At 40.3% G+C, this 18,641-nt stretch overlaps 1 protein-coding gene across 2 annotated transcripts in view; it reads right to left on the reverse strand.

Moving 5' to 3' along the window:
• Positions 1-5,718: 5,718 nt before the first annotated feature.
• The window catches only part of SLC12A8 (solute carrier family 12 member 8), a 203,726-nt gene continuing 190,803 nt past the window's right edge, over positions 5,719-18,641 (reverse strand). For both annotated transcript variants that reach the window (XM_049878811.1, XM_049878802.1), the window contains 2 exons: positions 15,744-15,804; positions 5,719-6,161 (listed from right to left, as the gene is read on the reverse strand). In XM_049878811.1, the coding sequence (XP_049734768.1) occupies positions 5,999-6,161; positions 15,744-15,804 (224 nt within the window). In that variant the 3' untranslated portion in view covers positions 5,719-5,998. The remainder of the gene's footprint in view (positions 6,162-15,743; positions 15,805-18,641) is intronic.

An 18,641-nucleotide genomic window follows, 5' to 3' on the forward strand; every position in this document is an offset into this window, starting at 1 on the left:
CTAGAAGTGTTTTTTTTATACATAGAAAGGTACACTATATACTATATACTGAGACAAATATTTGACTGATGTTAGATATGAACCATACCTAACTCTGCCAACTTATGTACAAATTTGACTTAAAGACAGACTTAGGAATGGAACTCGTTTGTAATCCAAGGACTACTTGTGTATAACATGGTGTTCACATAGTATCCAAATCACGTAGCATCCTATTTCACAGAACATATTGTAGACATTAAGTGAAGCATGGCTGCATAAATAAATGCTGCTCCTTCTAAATCAGCACTTGGAAGGCCTTATAGAATTATTCTAATGACAGTGTCAATCCTCAAAATGTGTTGAGATGTCATCTTGGAAATTGCCTCAAGAGTCAGTATATTGTCACATCTCATTTCTGACCCAAAGAAGGTGCTTTAAACTTGACCAATTCCCTTAATCCCAGACTTGGTTTCAAATGATTTCTGGAGCTGCCAGAAATTAAAAGAACTCTCAAAAGACAAATCTTGTCATCCATTAGAATATCCAAATTTCTGAAGAGAATACTGAAAACAATGTCCCAAAAATGTTTTGGAGAATGGCTGAATCATTGGATTGAGTGTGTCGTTTCCCTTTGGAGACAGAAGCTCTGAAGGGTGAAGTTCCTCAGGGCTGATTAGGAGACTCACTCATCTGCCACCAATAAAGAAACCAACCTAGCTGTTTTCATCCTTCAGCACAGGAAAGAGACTGGCCTCCCATCCATCCTGGCTGCTTGTCTTCCTGGGCACACAGCTGGACTGTGTTTCCCAGCCTGTCTTCAAGTAGACAGACCTTATGTCTAGTTCTGGCCAATGGGATGCAGGAAGAAGTGATACGAGCTCTTTCAGCCCTGGCCCCTAAACCTCAATGAGGTCCCCACGTATCCCTCTCCCTCTCTTCTCTCACCTGCCAGCTAGTATCCTGGGGAAGAATTTGAAGGTCTAGATGTTCAAACCACTAAACTGAAGAAGCCCAGGTCCCTGGGTGACAGTGTGGAGCAGAGCTTGCCACCCCCTCTGACTTGTATCAGACTATAACATGAGCTAGAAATAAATGTATATGGTATCTGCTGACTGCAGAATGGGGGATGTTTGTTGCAGCAGTAAGCTCACCCTAACACATGCAGAAAGTTGCCCATGTGAGAAGCAGCTCCATTAAAAATTGACACTGCCATTTGAAGCGTTTGTTCTGGTGACTTTCAGTTTGTGATTCATGTTTGAAACCAGTGTTTTTTGTTTTTTTTTTTTTTCTGTCTTCAGCATCTTAACACATTTGGTGTATGTCACATCTCACCTATCAGCACTCAGAGAGTCCTCTTGCTGGCTGCTGAGAGGATAACCTCTACTCCTTTGAAATGCCATCCACCCTCAGGGCTTCCCAAAGTGAATCTGATGTATACCACATGGCCCATATTTTAAGCCTGGCCATCTTAAATTTACCTCTTACATTTGGTGAAACCAGCTTATTTTTATATACTGCTTTTTGCAACAGACATAAACACAGAAACTCACACACTCACGTGTTTTTAGGAAAACAAAACAAAAAAACAGACTCTTAGAGACTCCTGTTTAGAGAACTGCTCCTGCCTCTTTTACCTGTGGCCACCCTCACCTCAATGAATGGTGCCAAGCATCCATCTGCCATCCGTCCTCCATTCACTCTAGCTGTCCAAGCTAGGGAGCATGGTGAAGGGTGCCAGCATTGATGGTGCAAGATGGGCTGCCTTCCCAGACCCACAGCCAACTGGGACCCCTGATGCTGGTGGGTCTTTCTTGCCATCTGCTTTGCCTGTCACTTGAATGTGACCTTCCGCCCAAGAACAGTACCTTGTCAATATTTAGGTCCTTAAGCCTCTTCTTTCTTTTTTTTTTTGGACATTTTAATGTTGTTTAGGTGGAAGTTTACAGAGCAAATTAGTTTCCCATTCAATAATTTATATATAGCTTTTTTCATGACATTGGTTGCAAATCCCTGAATGTGTCAGCACTCTCCGCCCTTCCTCTCTGGGTACCCTGTGTCCATTTGCCCAGCTTTCTTGCCCCTACAGTCCTTCCTAATGTTGTTTTTGGGCAAATGCTGCCCTTTAGGTCACGTACAGTTGATTGTTGTGAGGTGTACATACCTCACTGGCGTTATTGTTCATTTTATAGGCCTGTCAAAAAAAAAAAATTTTTTTTTTTTTTTTTTTTTTTTTTTTTATTGTATGGCTATCACGTAATCTCCAGGAGTGGTTTCAGTTCCAAGTTTGAAGGGTGTCTAAGGGCCATAGTCTTGGGGGTTTCACCAGCCTCTATTAGACAAGTAAATCTTGTCTTATTTATGAGTTTACATTTTGTTCTATATTTCTCTCCCACTCTGCACATGATCTACTATTGTGATCCCAGTCAGAGCAGTCTAGTAGTGGTAGCCAGGCACCATTAAGTTCTGGTCTCAGGCTAGTGGAGGCTGTGTTTCATGTGCCCATTAGTCCTTTGAACTAATTTTTTCCTTTGGTTTTCTTCACTCTTCTTTTCTCCAGAAGGGAAGAGACCAATGGTTGTAATTTGATGGCCGCTCAGAAGCTTTTAAGACCCCAGTCACTACTTGCCAAGGTAGGATGTAGAACACTATCTATGGATTATGAGATCTCAATTGACCTATACGTCTCCTTTTCTTTCCACCTCAAGCTGACAAACTGGCACCTACTTCTGCTTATGAGTCTCCCAAAGGTGCCCAGGTACATCTCCAAGATGCAAGGATGCTGAACAGCATGTTTCATGAGTACCGATTTCTGCAACGCCCCCACACCCCATGGAGCAGCGCGAATAGCACAGAATCACCCCAGCCCAGTGCAGCCCACACATCATATCCTCTCCTCCTGGGCATTGTGTGGACAATGAGGGGATAAGACATAGCAAGAATGGGGTTATTTTCTCTAGAGTAAGCCTTGGGTCAAGAGAACCAGAGGGTGGGGTAGGTTTCTTAGCGCTTAAGAAAAATTCCTAAAGCCATGGGAAGGGATGAGAGGAGCCTGAGGAGAAACAAAGTTTAGGGACATACCACCCGTTAACCTCTCTCCCACAAACCACGAATATGGTTGGTGCATAGGGTGAGGGTTCTGTGAACTTCCCGTGACAGTTTGTGGGGGTCCTCAGCCTGTCCTTCTACTTGCTGTAAATCAGGAGTGGAAGCCCCCCTACCCCTCCACCCATGCTTTCTAGTGCAGTGAAGAGAGCAGAAACAGGAGCCCACAGATCAGAGAGGAGATCTGAAGCTACAGTTTTCCTGAGTCTGGCTCATGCCAATTCATTTCGTACAAGGATCTTCTGATTAGTAAACCCTATAAATTTAGAGTTGGGATTTTTGTTACCTTCCAGCCTTCCCCCTCATTTTGTAGCACACAGCACGCTGTCCAAGTCTCTTCAGCCTCTCACCCTTGCCCACCTCTCCAGTTCTCTTGCCTTGCATTGCCCATGCCTTATGCTCCTGAAACCTGGAGCATTGCCCAGTCCCACACACACTGTCTCTCATCTCCTTGCCTTTGATCGTCCTATTCTCTGTGCTTGGGATGTCCTGCCCCTCTGTTCTTCCTGGCTGTTTGGCCCCTCTTCCTCCAGGGGACCCTCCCTGACCACTGTCAGAGTGGGTTAGGGGCTCCTCTGCCAGCTGTAGATCCCGTGTCTACCTCTGACTCTGCTCTCACTGCTCCTGGGCCCCTTCTTCAGCTCTCATTTTTCACCTCTGTTCATGGAGAGGAACAAACTGCCACCCAACCTCCTTTCCTTCACAGCAAAGGTGGAGGGAACAGTTTTGCCCACCCCCCATCCTGTATTTGCTCCTCCTCGCGGATATGATCGGACACACCTTGGCGTTGACCAGGCCACACTTCACTGGTGGGCAGGACCCTGTGGTGAAAGGTCCTGTGTGCTCACCACATGACCTCTGCCCACCTGTTACTGTGTGATGAGGCTGGCTGGTCATTCTCTCTTGGTTCCAATTCCTTATCCAAATGTCTTTAGGGCAAGTGGATTCTCATATTCAAGAGGAAGAAAGATAACAGGAGTCTTATTCCAACATTCTGATCTAAGCTGCATCCTCCATGCTGATTCTTAACAGGTGTGCACTCTTGTCTAGGTATTAATGTATAAGCTGGCACATTGTTTCCCATCCTTATATACACTCCCTCAGTGAGAAACCTGAAAGAAAGGAAGGGTGATGGAATCCTGAATCTCTGACTTCCACATTATTTTGTGATGTACAGGACGTACCCTATTGTAGATCAGAGGACTTGTTAGCACAACTTCTGGAAACATCTGAGAAAATAACCCCTGTTCTGGTTTCTAGCCCTAAGTTCAAGAATGTTCTAATATCAGGCCGTACTCTGAAAGTCTGAGCGTGATGGCTGAGGAGCTCATTTATGCCTGAATGGCCTGTGGTCATATTTTTATATTATAGAGCTCTGAGATTGGTGAGGTGTACCTGGCTCAAGTGAGGTGGTCTTAGGCACCTATTTACCAAGTTATGTGTGGGGCTGCTCTAGCCATGGACTGGTGGATGAATGGATGGATGGGTGGTTGGATCATTAGATAGAAGGATGGATGGATGGGAAGATGGGTGGTGTCTCTAGAGAAAAAGAACCTGGATATAAGTATATATACATACATATAGAGAAAGATTGATTTTAAGGAATTGGCTCAGGTCATTGTCCAAAATCCATAGGTCAGGTGACAGTCTATGAGTGAGATATAGGCATCTGCATTTCTAACAAGCATCCCAGATGATTCTTAAACACACTGACTTTTGAGACCTTCTACCACAGAAGAAAGAGGTTGGAGATGGCCCAACAGTACTTCCCTCTGTGGCTCAGTGGTGAAACCACTGATACTAGGCCATATGCTGAAATTATCTAGAGGAAGCCATCCCGGGACCCACACCTGGTGCTTGTGATGAATGCTACACTGAGCTCCCAGAGAAACCAAGATGAGTCTGACCCTTCAGGGTATTTATGCCCAAGACACCTGCAAAGGTGTTCAGGGAGTTGGGGATGACAAATACTTTAAAGAACATTAGTCACCGCTGGGCAATTCTGGTGATTTAACTTTTCAATTAAAAAGACCTTCACTAACAAGAATAGCTAACAAACGCATATACAATTTGATCTAGCAATTCCGCTTTTAAGAATTTATCCTAGACGTACACTTATACTTGTACATGTGTAGGAGATTATTCACCGCTGAACTGAGTGTAATAGCAAAAGTTGGTAACAATCCAAATGTCTATCATTGGAGAACTGGTAAAATAAATTATAGCACACTCCTACAATGAAAAATAATGAGAAAACTATATATGTATTGATACGGAAATGTCTCCAGGATAGATTGTTTAGGGAAAAAGGCAGGCTGCAGAACGTGTATTTATACGCTACCATTTCTACATAAAAAAGGAGTGATAAGAATCCACATTCCTACTCTATGTTTGTATATGCATTAAGAAATGCTGAAAGTATACTTCCAAAAGCTAAAAAAAAAAAAAAAAATGCTGACCTCTGGGGCAGGGGGTAGGAACTGAGCAGCTGGGAAACAAGGATAAGAGGAAGACTTTTCACTAAGTATGTGTATATATGTTTATACTTTTGGGTTTTGAACCCAACCATGTGAATATATTATTTATTAAATAAATAATAAGATTAAATTAAAAATAACCATTTATTGTGGCCTTCAGAACAATCTGGTTCTGATTCTTTTATACCTGATGGTCTCGGTGTCCCCTTGAAGCTCTTCAGATTGTGGGCCATGTTTCAGAAGCCTTGACTATTTCCAATGGCTACCCTGAGGTAGACACGGTATACAGACCAACATCTAGGTTTCCATTGTCCAAAGCAGCAGTTGGAGGACAGGTCTTTAAGCTTCTTAGTGAGGAGAACCAATCTACAAAGTTTCTGGGATTTGGGTCCCCACTGCACCAGATGGCTCCAAGAGAGAAGGGCTCAGGGCTGCCTCTAGTACTGAGGCATTAGCTGTTCCCGACTCACGAGGGAGGAGTGGTGGTAGCGATCCCGAGTGGCGAAGTCTGCATTCTCCTGGGTTAGCTGAGTCATCTCCATGTCAACCCTTGCCAGGGCTGGGGCCAAAACTATCTGGTCCTGGGGGGATCTCAAGGCCCTTCAGTGAGAGAAACACAGAGGATGGTCAGAAAGAAAGAACAAGCACTGGGTGTGAAGACAAGTCTACCCTGGATGCAGAAATGATCAGTAGAAATGTTAGGCGTGATGATTCTTTATTTAACATGTAGCTAAATGGTTAAAATACAATAGCTGAAAGTTACATGCACGTTCTATGAACTCAGAGTAAGAGAAATACTTTTCCCATGAAGTCATCTTTAAACTAAACAACTGCTTATCTAAATTAGTAAAGTATGTTCACCATGGGCATTGCCTTCTTTTAAGGAATAATCTATATGAGATCAAATTGTCAACAAGAACTCTGAAGCATAGATAAGAAGTTTAGGGGGGTACTGAGTTGAAGTCAATGGTGACGAAACAATATGGGTAGAAATAGCAAGAATGGTGACGCAACGTGAAGAATGCAACCAATGTTATTGAATTGCACATGTAGAAACTGACAAATGGGTGTACATTCTGCTTGTGTATATTTTCAACAGAATTAAAATAAAAAACAAATTATTTCAAAAAGAGAAATACTGAGTGCCAACTAAAATAAGGAAAGAGGGGTGATAATTTACCTTTTTTCATAGAAAAGTATAAAATTGTATGGACCTGATAGGAGATAACCCAGAAAAAGAATTTTTGCTTTCCAAATAGTGTTATGTTTGGGCTCTGTAGCTTTTCTTTGCTTTTTGTCAAATGAGATAAAGAAATGGAGAGCCCGGAAAATTAAGAACAGTAGAAAGAGAAACCTCCTCTTTGAGTCATTGGACAGAAAGTGGAATGAGGAATGATTTCCAGAGTTAAGGTTCACACAGCAAGCAGCCGTGAGGTCAACCGCAAAGGCTTTCAACACCAGCTTAGCGTAAAGACAAAGAACAAGTCCAGATACAGATTCCATTGTAACTGAGTTCTCTTCATACAGTTAGAGTTGGGATAAAATGATAAAGATAAATGTTAGAGACACCTGGGGAAAGTGCTAGAGGCTGAGTGGACCAAGGAAAGACGAGGCTGGCAGTCAGATATCTGTAGAAGACAGAGGCTGTCACAGCTCTGTTGCTAATCACCTCAGTCAGTTATCTGTAGTCCTCGTGCCTCTATTTCTTCACCTTCCCTGACCCCTTCCAGTTCCTACAGTCTATGTTAGGTCCTTAGATCATAACTCAGGCATGGATTTCCTCTTCAAAATGTACTCTAAAAGAATCCTTTACTTTACTAGTCAAAAACCAAAACCAAACCCATTGCCATGAAATCAGTTCCAATAGGAAAGAGTAGAAATGCCCCACAGGGTTCCCAAGGAGCAGCTGGTGGATGTGAACTGCTGACCTTTTTGGTTGGCTGCCATAGCTCTTAACCCCTGAGCCACCAGGGCTCCTACTTTACTAGTAGTAAGGTTCAATTGTTTAAATAAAGAGTATATTATGGTGTCACTATGAGTTGGAATTGGCTTGATGGCTGTGGGTTTGGGTTTTTTTTTTTTTTTTTATAGCTTATCTAAATTATACAGGTTTTGGTTTTTCCGTGAATTGAATTAGCTTCTTTAAAGGTTGACTCTTCCAAAGTAAGGTTAAAAAAACCTGTTGCCATCGAGTTGATTCTGACTCATAGCGGCCCTATAGGTCAGAGTAGAACTGCCCTATAGAGTTTCCAAGGAGTGCCTGGTGGACTTGAACTGCCAATCCTTTGGTTAGTAGTCATAGCATTTAACCACCATGCCACCAGGCTTTCCAAAGTAAGGTTAGGAAGTGGAAAAAAAAAAAAAAAAAAAAGACCATACGAGCCAACATATAAGTGTTTTTGGCAATGCTTTTTTTTTTTTTTGGCTAATGCATTAAAAAAAAAAAAAAAAGTACATCCTTCTGAGTTCAGGGAAATAACATATTTCTCTTTCTAGCTTATAATGGCCTATGAACCCTCATTGGAGCAGTTGCTAGGGCTTCAGGAAAGAAAGCCTTCTGAAGGTGACGCTTAACTTCACATAGTTACCGGGAACTGTAGGTGAAACAGAGGAAGTAACTTAGCCAAATTCCTCTACCCAAACACATTCTACAATATTATCTTCTTTGGTTTTGAATGGCATGTCGGGTTATAATTTTGTGGAAAAAAAAAGTCAAAACTACAAAATAGAAAACACAGCTATCAATTTCTACTTTGAAACGAATCATCATTTCTTGGTCCTTTCACTCTACTGAAAAACCACCACAAGATATGGGGAAGTCAGCAAGTTTGAGAATGACTTAGCTGAGGCCTCTACCACTCATTTCACAAGCCTGCAGAGCCTGATACTGTTGCTCTGAGTGGACTGAATTCTATTTCAATAAAACTAACTGTCCTTTTCTAAGAATAATCTCTTCCTAAGATATTCCTCTTTCTACATAGCATTTCAGAGACCTCAGAGATGAAATCTCAGAACTTCAGAGTACAGGCAGCCCTCGGGTTATGAACGTGTGACTTACGTACAATGTGTAGCTATGAACCAACCCCTGTAAACCCTATTATATTAAAAATCTGAGGTACACACAATGGTTTGTAATAACAAATGGATTGCTACTTTGCAATATGCATCAAAACATTACTATTACTGTATTATTATATTAAAGATGTTTTAGTGTACCTAAAACATCTTTAATATAATAATACAGTAATAGTAATGTTTTTTAGTGTACCTGGATGTGTTTCTTTAACATTTTTTATGCATAGAAAGGTACAACACATACTATATACTAAGACAAACATTTGGCTGATGTTACATACGAACTGTACCTAACCGTTCTGACTTTCATACAAATTCGACTTAAAGATAGACTTAGGAACAGAATTTGTTCATAATCCAGGGACTGTCTGTACAGAGTGGGAGACGGCAACCTCCCCCAGCCATTTAGGCTTTAAAACTGGAAATGACTAAAAATATTTCTGTAAATCAGATAAGGTCCAATACTCTCACCCACACATCACCCACAGCTCTAAAATCTGTAGGCAACTTCTTCACAGAATCTATTTCCACTTAACTCTATTTCCTCTCAGGACTAGGCAGTAGGATAAAAGAGATTAACGCAGGTGGATTGTGACCTGAGTTACCCAACCTTTTGCCTAAGACTGGAAAAGAGGAGAGAAGCCACTGCATCCTTCGTACGCCTTCACTTAGGACATTTAACCCAGCAGAAGCAGATGATAGGGAGTTCTCCTCACACACACAACCCTCCCTCCCTGGTCCCTGATCCCCTCCCTGTGGGTTGCCACAGTCCTTGCTCCTTTTTCTTCATTATTCCAGGCTATTTTTTTTTTTTTTTTGTAGCACTAAGGTGGCAAATACATTTCATTTCTTATGCCAAGTTGAATAGATTGACAGTGCTTGTGAGTAGTTGTGTTATAAAGGATTTTGGACTTTCGGTTTCTGATCTGACACGTCAACAGCTTGGAAGTTGTCACTCCCCTTTCCCACAGCAAGAAAAAACTGAACAAACTGAAAATCAACAACTCTTCTTAGATCCCTCAGAGAATGAAAGTCATGGGACAAACAGCTGTACCAAAAACTAGAGAAGTGAATACACAGAATCAGAGCTCATTAAGAGCAGAAGCTGCAGATAAGAGCCTAGTAGGAACACATAGAGGGTACCTGACTAATTGCTGGAAACTGAGTGTAGACTAGCTTGAGAGACAAAAATCCTGGGGGACCATCCTGAAGAGAATCTCCGCTTTCTCACACTGGGTTCTGTGAAGATCAAAGAAAAGTCCTCTATGCTTCTAGCATGGCAGGGAGAAGAGGAACCATATTGAAATATGCCCAAAGCATTCTGTGCTCCTTAACAAGGGCCTTTGCTCAAAGGAAACTATTTAACCAGAGCCTAACCCATCTATGGTGGAAACCCTGGTGGTGTAGTGGTTAAGTGCTAGGGCTGCTAACCAAAAGGTCGGAAGTTTGAATCCACCACCACTCCTTGGAAACGCTATGGGGCAGTTCTACTCTGTACTATAGGGTCACTAGGAGTCAGAATCGACTCAACAGCAATAGATTTGGTTTTTGGAACCCACCTATGGGAAGGGAAATACCCAACTCCAGGCCCCTCTAGCCTTCGACATGGGAGAAGGGAAACGGCCAAGTGCAGTTCCCTATACTCTTCCTATATCACCTAAGGAGTGGAGAAAAACAAAACAAAAAGCTGAGAAGCACTTATGAAGGTCACATGCCCAGGACACAGGAAAACTAAAATACTGAGACCTGATCATAGGATAATAGAATGTTCCCCCTCCCTCCCTACTTTACCACCACAACAACAGGGCTCATATATGACAATAGGGAATAACAGCTAAAAAGAACTACCAGGCTGAGACTATTTAATAAGGAGTCTCTAAGAAAACCCAAAGATAACAGGGGAGGAGAAAAAACAAGGACATCAGAAGAAATTTTAGCTTTGGCAAACAATAAACACAGACTAACTTTTAGCCAGAAAAACATAAAACCTCACACTAAAGTCTATTTACCTCACTCCCTTTTACCTGGTACATCATGTCTGACTTTCAAAAAATAATTAAAAAGCTTACTAAAAGGAAAAAAAACCATAGTCTAAATAGCCAGAACAAGCATCAGAAACAGACTCAGACATGGGAGACATTTTGGAATTATGAGACTGGGAATTTAAACTAACGATTAATATGTTAAAGACTCTAATGGAAAAAGTGGACAACATGCAAGAACAGATGGAATAGCAGAGAGATGGAAGCTCTAAGAATGAAAAGAAAATGATAGAAATTAGAAACACAGCAGCTTTATGTACTCATTAGCAGACTTGATATGACTGAGGAAAGAATCAATGTGCTTGAAGATATGTCAACAGAAACTTCCCAAACTGAAAAGCAAAGAGAAAAAATAATGAGGAAAAAAAAAAAAAAAAAAAAAACCTCAGAACAGAATATCTAAGAACTATGGGACAATTACAAAGGGTTTAACATACATGTAATGGGAATATTAGGAGGAGAAGAAAGAACAGAAACTACAGACCCAGGAAGCTCAGAGAACACCAAAGAGAATAAATTCCAAAAAGTCCATATCTATGCATATCATATTCAAACTGCAGAAAATCAAAGACAAATAGAAAATCTTGAAAGAAGCCAGAGTTAAAAAAAAAAAAAAACCTCCTTACATATAGAGGAACAAGGATAATAATTACATTGGACTTCTCTTCAGAAGCCACATAAGAAGAGAGTAGAATGATGTAGTGTTGGAAAAGAACAAAAAACAGAATTCCCAACCTAGAATTCCATATCCAACAAAATTAACCGTCAAAAGTGAAGGAGAAATAATGACTTTCTCAAACAAAAACTGAGGGAATTTGTCACCAGTAGACCAGAACTGCCTTAAAAGAAATTTTAAAGTTTCTTCAAAAAGAAAGAAAACAATACAAGTCAGAAACTCGGATCTATGTATAGAAAAAAAAAAGTGTTAGAGGAGGAATAAATTAAGATAAGATAAAATCATTTTTCTTATTAATTGATCTAACAGACAACAGTGTGTTCAAAATAATAGTAGCAACAATACCTTGGGTGAGCATAGCTTACAGATAAATGAAACAAATGATGGCAATGGTATAAGGGACAGGAAGGTGACATTGAGAATACTGTTACAAGGTAACTGTACTACCTGTGAAATGGTATGGTGTTATTTGAAAGTGGACTTAATTAGCTGTAAATGTACAGTCAGCCCTTCACATCTGCAGGTTCCACATCTTCAGATTCAACCAAGTGCAGATCAAAAATATTCAGGGGAAAAAAAAAGAAGCTTCCAAGAGGCAAAACTTGAATTTGCCACATGCTGAGCACTACGTTGAAACCACAGGAATGAAAGGATGTACAGGCATACCCTACTGTAGCCTCCTACCACTTCTCAGATCCTCAGTCTCTCTCCAGCACTCATTTGAGCACTATTCGCCTTGTGTCCTGTCATTATTCCCTAAACAATGCAGTATGATAACTATTTACTCAGCATTTATATTAGGTATTATATGTAATCTATTTTTTATGTGTAATCCCATCCATTGACTCCATATATAATCTAGAGATGATTTAAAGTATATGGGAAGATGTGCATAGGTTCCTTGCAAATATTATGCCATTTTACATAAGGAACTTGAGCACCCACGGATTTTGGTATCCACAGGGTTCTAGAACGCATCCCCCACAGATACAGAGGGCCAACTATATATTGAAAACCTAGGGCAACCACTAAATATTTTTTAAAAAGAAGTATAATTGATATGTTAAGAGAGAAAAATGGAATCATATAAAATGCTCAATAAGAACCAGAGAAAGCAGAAAAAAGTGGAAGACAAAAAAAGAAACAAAGAACAAGGGCAATGAATAGAAAACAGTTACAAATACGGTCAACATTACCATATTTTTATGCAAAGAATGCAGATCTTCTACATTTGTTTGCCAACCTCGCCTTCCCCCTGTAAGGTATTTTCGTAAGAGCACCATGCTAATTTTTTTTTTACAGAAACATGTGAAAAAAAAAAAATGGGCATAGCAGCACTTATGAAAATACCTCACAGGGGGAGGGTGAGGTTGGCAGACAAACACAGAAGGTGTGAGTTATTTGTGTAAAATATGGCAATCCAACTATTTTGATAATCACTTTAAATGTGAATGGTCTATATACATCAGTTAAAAACCAGAGACTTTTAGAATGAATAAAAAAAACAAGACCCAGTAATATGTTGTCTACAATAAATCCACTTTAAAATAAAAGACACAGACAGATTAAAAGTTAAGGGTTGGAGAAAGATATACCACGCTAACACTAATCAAAAGAAAGTTGGAGTAGCTATATTAATTTCAAACAAAGCCGACTCAGAGCAAGGAAAATTATCAAGGATAAAGAGGGGCATTACATAATGATGCTATTGTTGTTTGGTGCCATTGAGTTGGTTCCAACTCATTGCAGCCCTAAGTACAACAGAACGAAACACTGCCTGGTCCTGTGCCATGCTCACAATCTTTGCTATGTTTGAATGCATTGTTGCAGCCCCTGTGTCAATCCATCTCATTGAGGGTCTTCCTCTTTTTTGCTGACTTTCTAGTTTACCAAGCATGATGCTCTTCTCCAGGGACTGGTCCTTCCTAATAACATGTCAAAAGTATCTAAGATGAAATCTTGCCATCCTTGCTTCTAAGGAGCATTCTGGCTGTCTGTCTTCCAAAACAGATTAGTTCATGCTTCTGGCAGTCCATGGTATATTTAATATTCTTCACCAACACCATAATTCAAAGGCATCAATTCTTCTACAGTCTTCCTTAATCATTGTCCAGCTTTTGCATGTATATGAGGAGACTGAAAAGACCATGGCTTGGGTCAAGTGCACCTTAGTCTTCAAAGTGACATCTTTGCTTTTTAACACTTTAAAGAGATCTTAAAGATCATGATAAAGGGGACAATTCTCCAGGAAGACATAAATATCCTTAATGCCTATACACCTAATAACAGAGTGTCAAAATATGTGAGGAAAAACTTGTATGGAAAAATAGACAAATCCACTTCTATAGCTGGAGTGCTCAATACCCTTCTATCAGTAACTGACACATACCAAAACCAAACCCGTTGCCATCAAGTTGTTTCCAACTCATAGCAACCCTATAGGACAGAGTAGAGCTGCCCCATAGAGTTTTCAAGAAGTGCCTGGTGGATTCGAACTGCTGACCTTTTTGTTAGCAGCCGTAGCACTTAACCACTACACCACCAGGGTTTCCATACAGCAGGCAGAAAATCAGTAGGGATGCAGTTGAACTGAACAGCACCATCAATCAACTGGGTCTAAATGACATTTACAGACTACTTCATCCAAGAATAGGAAAATACGCATTCTTCTCCAGCTCCCGTGGAACATTCACCAAGATAGACCACATTCTGGGCCAAAAAACACACCTTCATAAATTTTCAAAAAGGATTCTGAACTTATATCTGGAATCAACAGGAAAGGGCCCCACGATTCATCAGCAATGTGTGGGCATGGAAGGCGAAAATACTAGCAAGTACAACCCAGACATCCAAAGTTGTGAAAATGAACAAACGGTTGGGTTCTGCCTGGATTTTTACAGCCTGTAGCTTTGGCTCCTCACTGTTACTGAAAAGGAAGAGAAGGGTAGGACTAGTTTCCAGAATCTTGAGGCCTTAAAAGGCAAGGAAGCACTGGCACTGGGAAGGGTGGAGGAGAAGAAGAGATTAGGGCCCTCATGAATCTTACCTTCTCACGAGGCCTGCTCTGATTTCCCAGTAAGGTTGAGCCCTCCCTTTCTCTGTTTATCTGAACCTGGAGTTCCCCCAGAAATACTCCAGGATCTCTACTTGGCTTCTGGCTTGGCCTCTGCACTTTCACTAACAGTCACGTTAACTACCTGTGACTTGAGATGAAAGAATGTGAATCCTGGTGTTATATTTCCTGTAGGCTTTGATCTTGTGCATGATGTATTTTGGTGCTAACATGTCTTAGTGTGGGTTTAAAAATTTCACCTAATAAATTGTATACAACTTTAGAAAAGCAAATCAGAGGTAACCTTATAAAACATATTTTTCAAATTACATACACTCACTCCACCAGAGATTTATATATATGTATGTATATACACACACACATATATATTTGATGGAAAACTGATGAATTGGCTAATGTGCGACATATGGTGAGGAAGTGGATTAAGAGTTATTTTTGTTGTTGTTAGCTGCCATTGAGTTGGCCCCTGACTCATGGTGACCTTATGCATAATACTGTTGCTGTTAGGTGCTGTCGAGTTGGTTCCGACTCATAGTGACCCTACGCACAATAAAATGAAACACTGCCTGGTTTTGCACCATCCTCACAATGGTTGTTATGCTTGAGCCCATCGTTTTAGCTACTGTGGCAATCCACTTCATTGAGGGTTTTCCTCTTTTTCACTGACCCTGTACTTTATAAACCATGATGTCCTTTTCCAGGGACTGGTCCCTCCTTTCTGCACAATAGGCTAAAACAATTTCAGATTTGGCACTATCCCCATGATAGATTAGGGGTTGACCCGTTGTGATCCGTAAGATTTTCGTTAGGCGATTTTTGGAAGTAGATCACCAGGCCTTTCTTTCTCATCTGTCTTAGCCTGGAAGCTCTGCTGAAACCTGTTCAGTAGTGTAGCAACACACAAGCCTCTACTGACAGAGGGATAGTGGCTGCATATGAGGTGCATTGTTCCGGAGCCAGGAATTGAACCCAAGTTTCCCACATGGAAGGTGAGAATTCTACCACTGAACCACCAATGCCTCACAGACTGGATTATCACCAGCAACTGGATTCTAAATAAAGCCTTTCTCTGTGATGATTGAGAACAAGAAGGAAGGGGACATGAGCCAGAGGAAGCTTCTGATAAGCTGGAGCTGGAGTTCTGGGTGTGGTGGAGGGCAGCAAGGAGCAAAGTCTGAGCCTCCTCAAGGTTCTCGCTTGTCAGGTTTCCACACCACAATTCAGGCCCAAGCCTAGCAAGGAATGAGACACCCTTAGCACCTCCCAGAACCCTGGAACACCCATCCACCTGGCACTGGTCCCAAATTGGCACAGACCTGCAGGAGGGCATCAGAAGAGACTTCAACCATCTGAAAAAGCTGAAGTTGGAGGCGGATCCTGCAGGGGAGAAATATACATAAACGGTTATGAAGGCTCTCCATATGCTTCTAGAATCCCAGTTACAAAGAGGATAAATGTACACCTCCTGCCACACGCACGCACAGAATTAACACAAATATTTTTCCTTTTTCAGGCTAACCAAACAACATTCGTTGCAATACACCCTGACAGCAGCCTTCTAAGGCTGTTTTACCCATGCAGAGTTTCCGAAAGTTTATTTCTGAACTCCTGAATCCCAAGGAAGAAACTGGATAAAGTGCTACAGAGAAAAAAACAAAACATAAGACCAGAAGATTTGTTGTTAACTTCAGTCTTAAGAATTAAAAAAAAAAAAATGTCGATAACAATTTTTCTTAGATTCATACTGACAGATGTTCAATGCATGTTATGAAATCCTGTACTAGGCTATAAGTCATTCGAGGACAGGGAATGTGTTTCTTTCATCCTTGTAACCCAGTATCCCATAGGATCTGGGCATTAGTTAAGTTTTCAAGGAATCAAATAGCTCAACATGTAGAAAGGTTAGAGCTGAAATTTGAAGTGAGATTGTGGTCGATACTGATAGTGCTGATATCAGACACAATGATTGGAATTGAGTTTATGGATCCTTCTTGCTTTTTGTCATCCCTCCTTTGGTGTAAGTTTTTTTAAAAAAATCTCACATAATAAATCCCATATAACTTTAGAATACCAAGTCAAATGTAATTTTATAAAATGCTTTTCCAAATTATATGCACTCACTCCACCAGAAATTTATCTACATGGCAGATAAAAATTGATGGAATGGACCATGTCCAATATAATGGACAGGAAGTTGGCATGATTTTAAGAGGCCTATGTTAGAATTGGCAAATGTCAACAGTATGCAGCTGACAACATGTTTCCTCAGAATCATTTTGGGTCCTTAGGGAATGATCTAGTTAAAAGAAGGGTACATTTTAGATTGTATCAATATTTGTAATTGTAAAGAGAAGATTCCTATTATATTTTGAGCTTTTCAGAAAAAAATAAACATTTTATTAACAGAACCTGCTTATTCGTGATCTTTCAGATTCTAAATTATCTAAATTTTAGATGGAGATTATCCTGAAATTTGATTTCATATTTTCCTATGAATAGATTTCTGGGATATGTTTAAATTTCCTAGAATAAAAATTTTTTAAAGAAATTCAGAATAGATACTGAAATAAATAATAACTATGTTAATTAAAATATATTCTATCTACTGAATGTGCTATATCAGGACTTCTTAGTATTACCATTTTTTCAAGCATTATTTTTAATGAACATGTGACTTCAGGTGTTTGAAGTGTATCTCTTTCAAAAATATATATTTGATTCTTCTAATTTGTCTGGATTATTATGGTTTATCTGATTTAGTTAGGACTTGAATTGCTTTATTTTAAATTGGGGCATCACAGAATTTTGTTGAAAAGGACTTCTGTGTATTTTTAACAGCTCTATTGAGGTATAGTTGACACACAGTAAACTGTATATACTTAAAATGTACAACTTAATAAGTATTAAGAGATGTATATACCTGTGAAACCACCACCGTGATCAAAATAATGAACGTATCTGTCATCACCAAAAGCTCCCTCGTGACCCTTCACAACATTCCTGCTCTCAACTCCCATCCAAAGGCAACCGCTGATTTGCTGTCACTAAGACTGGTTTCCATTTTCAATAATTACAAATGTGTGAAATCACACATTATGTACTGTTTTCATCTGGTTTCTTTCACTCAGCGTAAGTGTTTTCAGATTCATCCGTTACATTGTGTGTACCAATAGTTCATTCTTTTCTATTGCTGACTCAAAACCAAAAGCCAAACCCATCGCTGTTGAGTGGATTCTGGCGCTCTATAGGGTTTCCAAGGAGCGGCTGGTGGATTCGAACCGCCTACCTTTTGGTTAGCAGCCAAGCTCTTAACCACAGCACCAGCAGGGCTCCATTAATATTCCATTATATGGATATACCACCTGTTGGTGGGCATTTGGGTTGTTTCCAGTGTTTGGCCATTACAAATTAAGCCACTATGAATATTCATGTAATGTTTTTGTGTGACCATATGCTGTTAGTTCTCTTGGGCAAATACCTAGAAGTGGCTGGGTCATATGGTAGGTATATAATTAACTTTTTAATAAACCAGCAAACTGTTTACAAAGTGGTTTCCTGTCTATCATCCGCATAATTTCTGGGTGTTTAATTGATTGGTTTTTCTCCTCGTCATGGGTTTTCTCCTTTTTGATTGCCTAGTAATTTTGGCTGGACACCAGATAACATGAATTTTACCTTGTTTAGTGCTGGATATGTTTGTATCCTTGTAAGTATTTTTGAGTTTTGTTCTGGGACGTGGTTAAGTTACTTGGAAACAGTTTAATCCCTTCAAATATTGCTTTTAAACTTTGTTTGGTAGGACAGTTAATGTTTATTTCTGTGTCTGTCTCCCCCTAGACCACAGTGATGAGGTCAGGGACCACAAGCTATTCTTCATTATTCCTAGTTCTTAGCACAGGCCCTGATATATCATAGGTTTGAGTTTGCATTCACTGAGAAAATTAATGGATCCATGTTGTCCAGCGTCCTTACTCGGAGCCCTGGTGGCACAGTGGTTAAAAGCTTGGTTGCTAACCATAAAAGTCGGCAGTTTGAATCCAGTAGCCACTCCTTAGAAACTCTATGGGGCAGTTCTACTCTGTCTTACAGGGTTTCTACGAGTCAGGCTCCTGATCTGTGCTGCCCAGGCCACTCCTGGTTTACCTTTATCCTATCCGTCTCCCTCAGGAACAGTGCTTATCTATTCATGTTCTGTCTAGCTTTGGTATTCCTCT

The sequence above is a fragment of the Elephas maximus genome, chromosome 1 (genome assembly GCF_024166365.1).
Source record: "Elephas maximus indicus isolate mEleMax1 chromosome 1, mEleMax1 primary haplotype, whole genome shotgun sequence".
Taxonomy (NCBI): Eukaryota; Metazoa; Chordata; class Mammalia; order Proboscidea; family Elephantidae; genus Elephas; species Elephas maximus.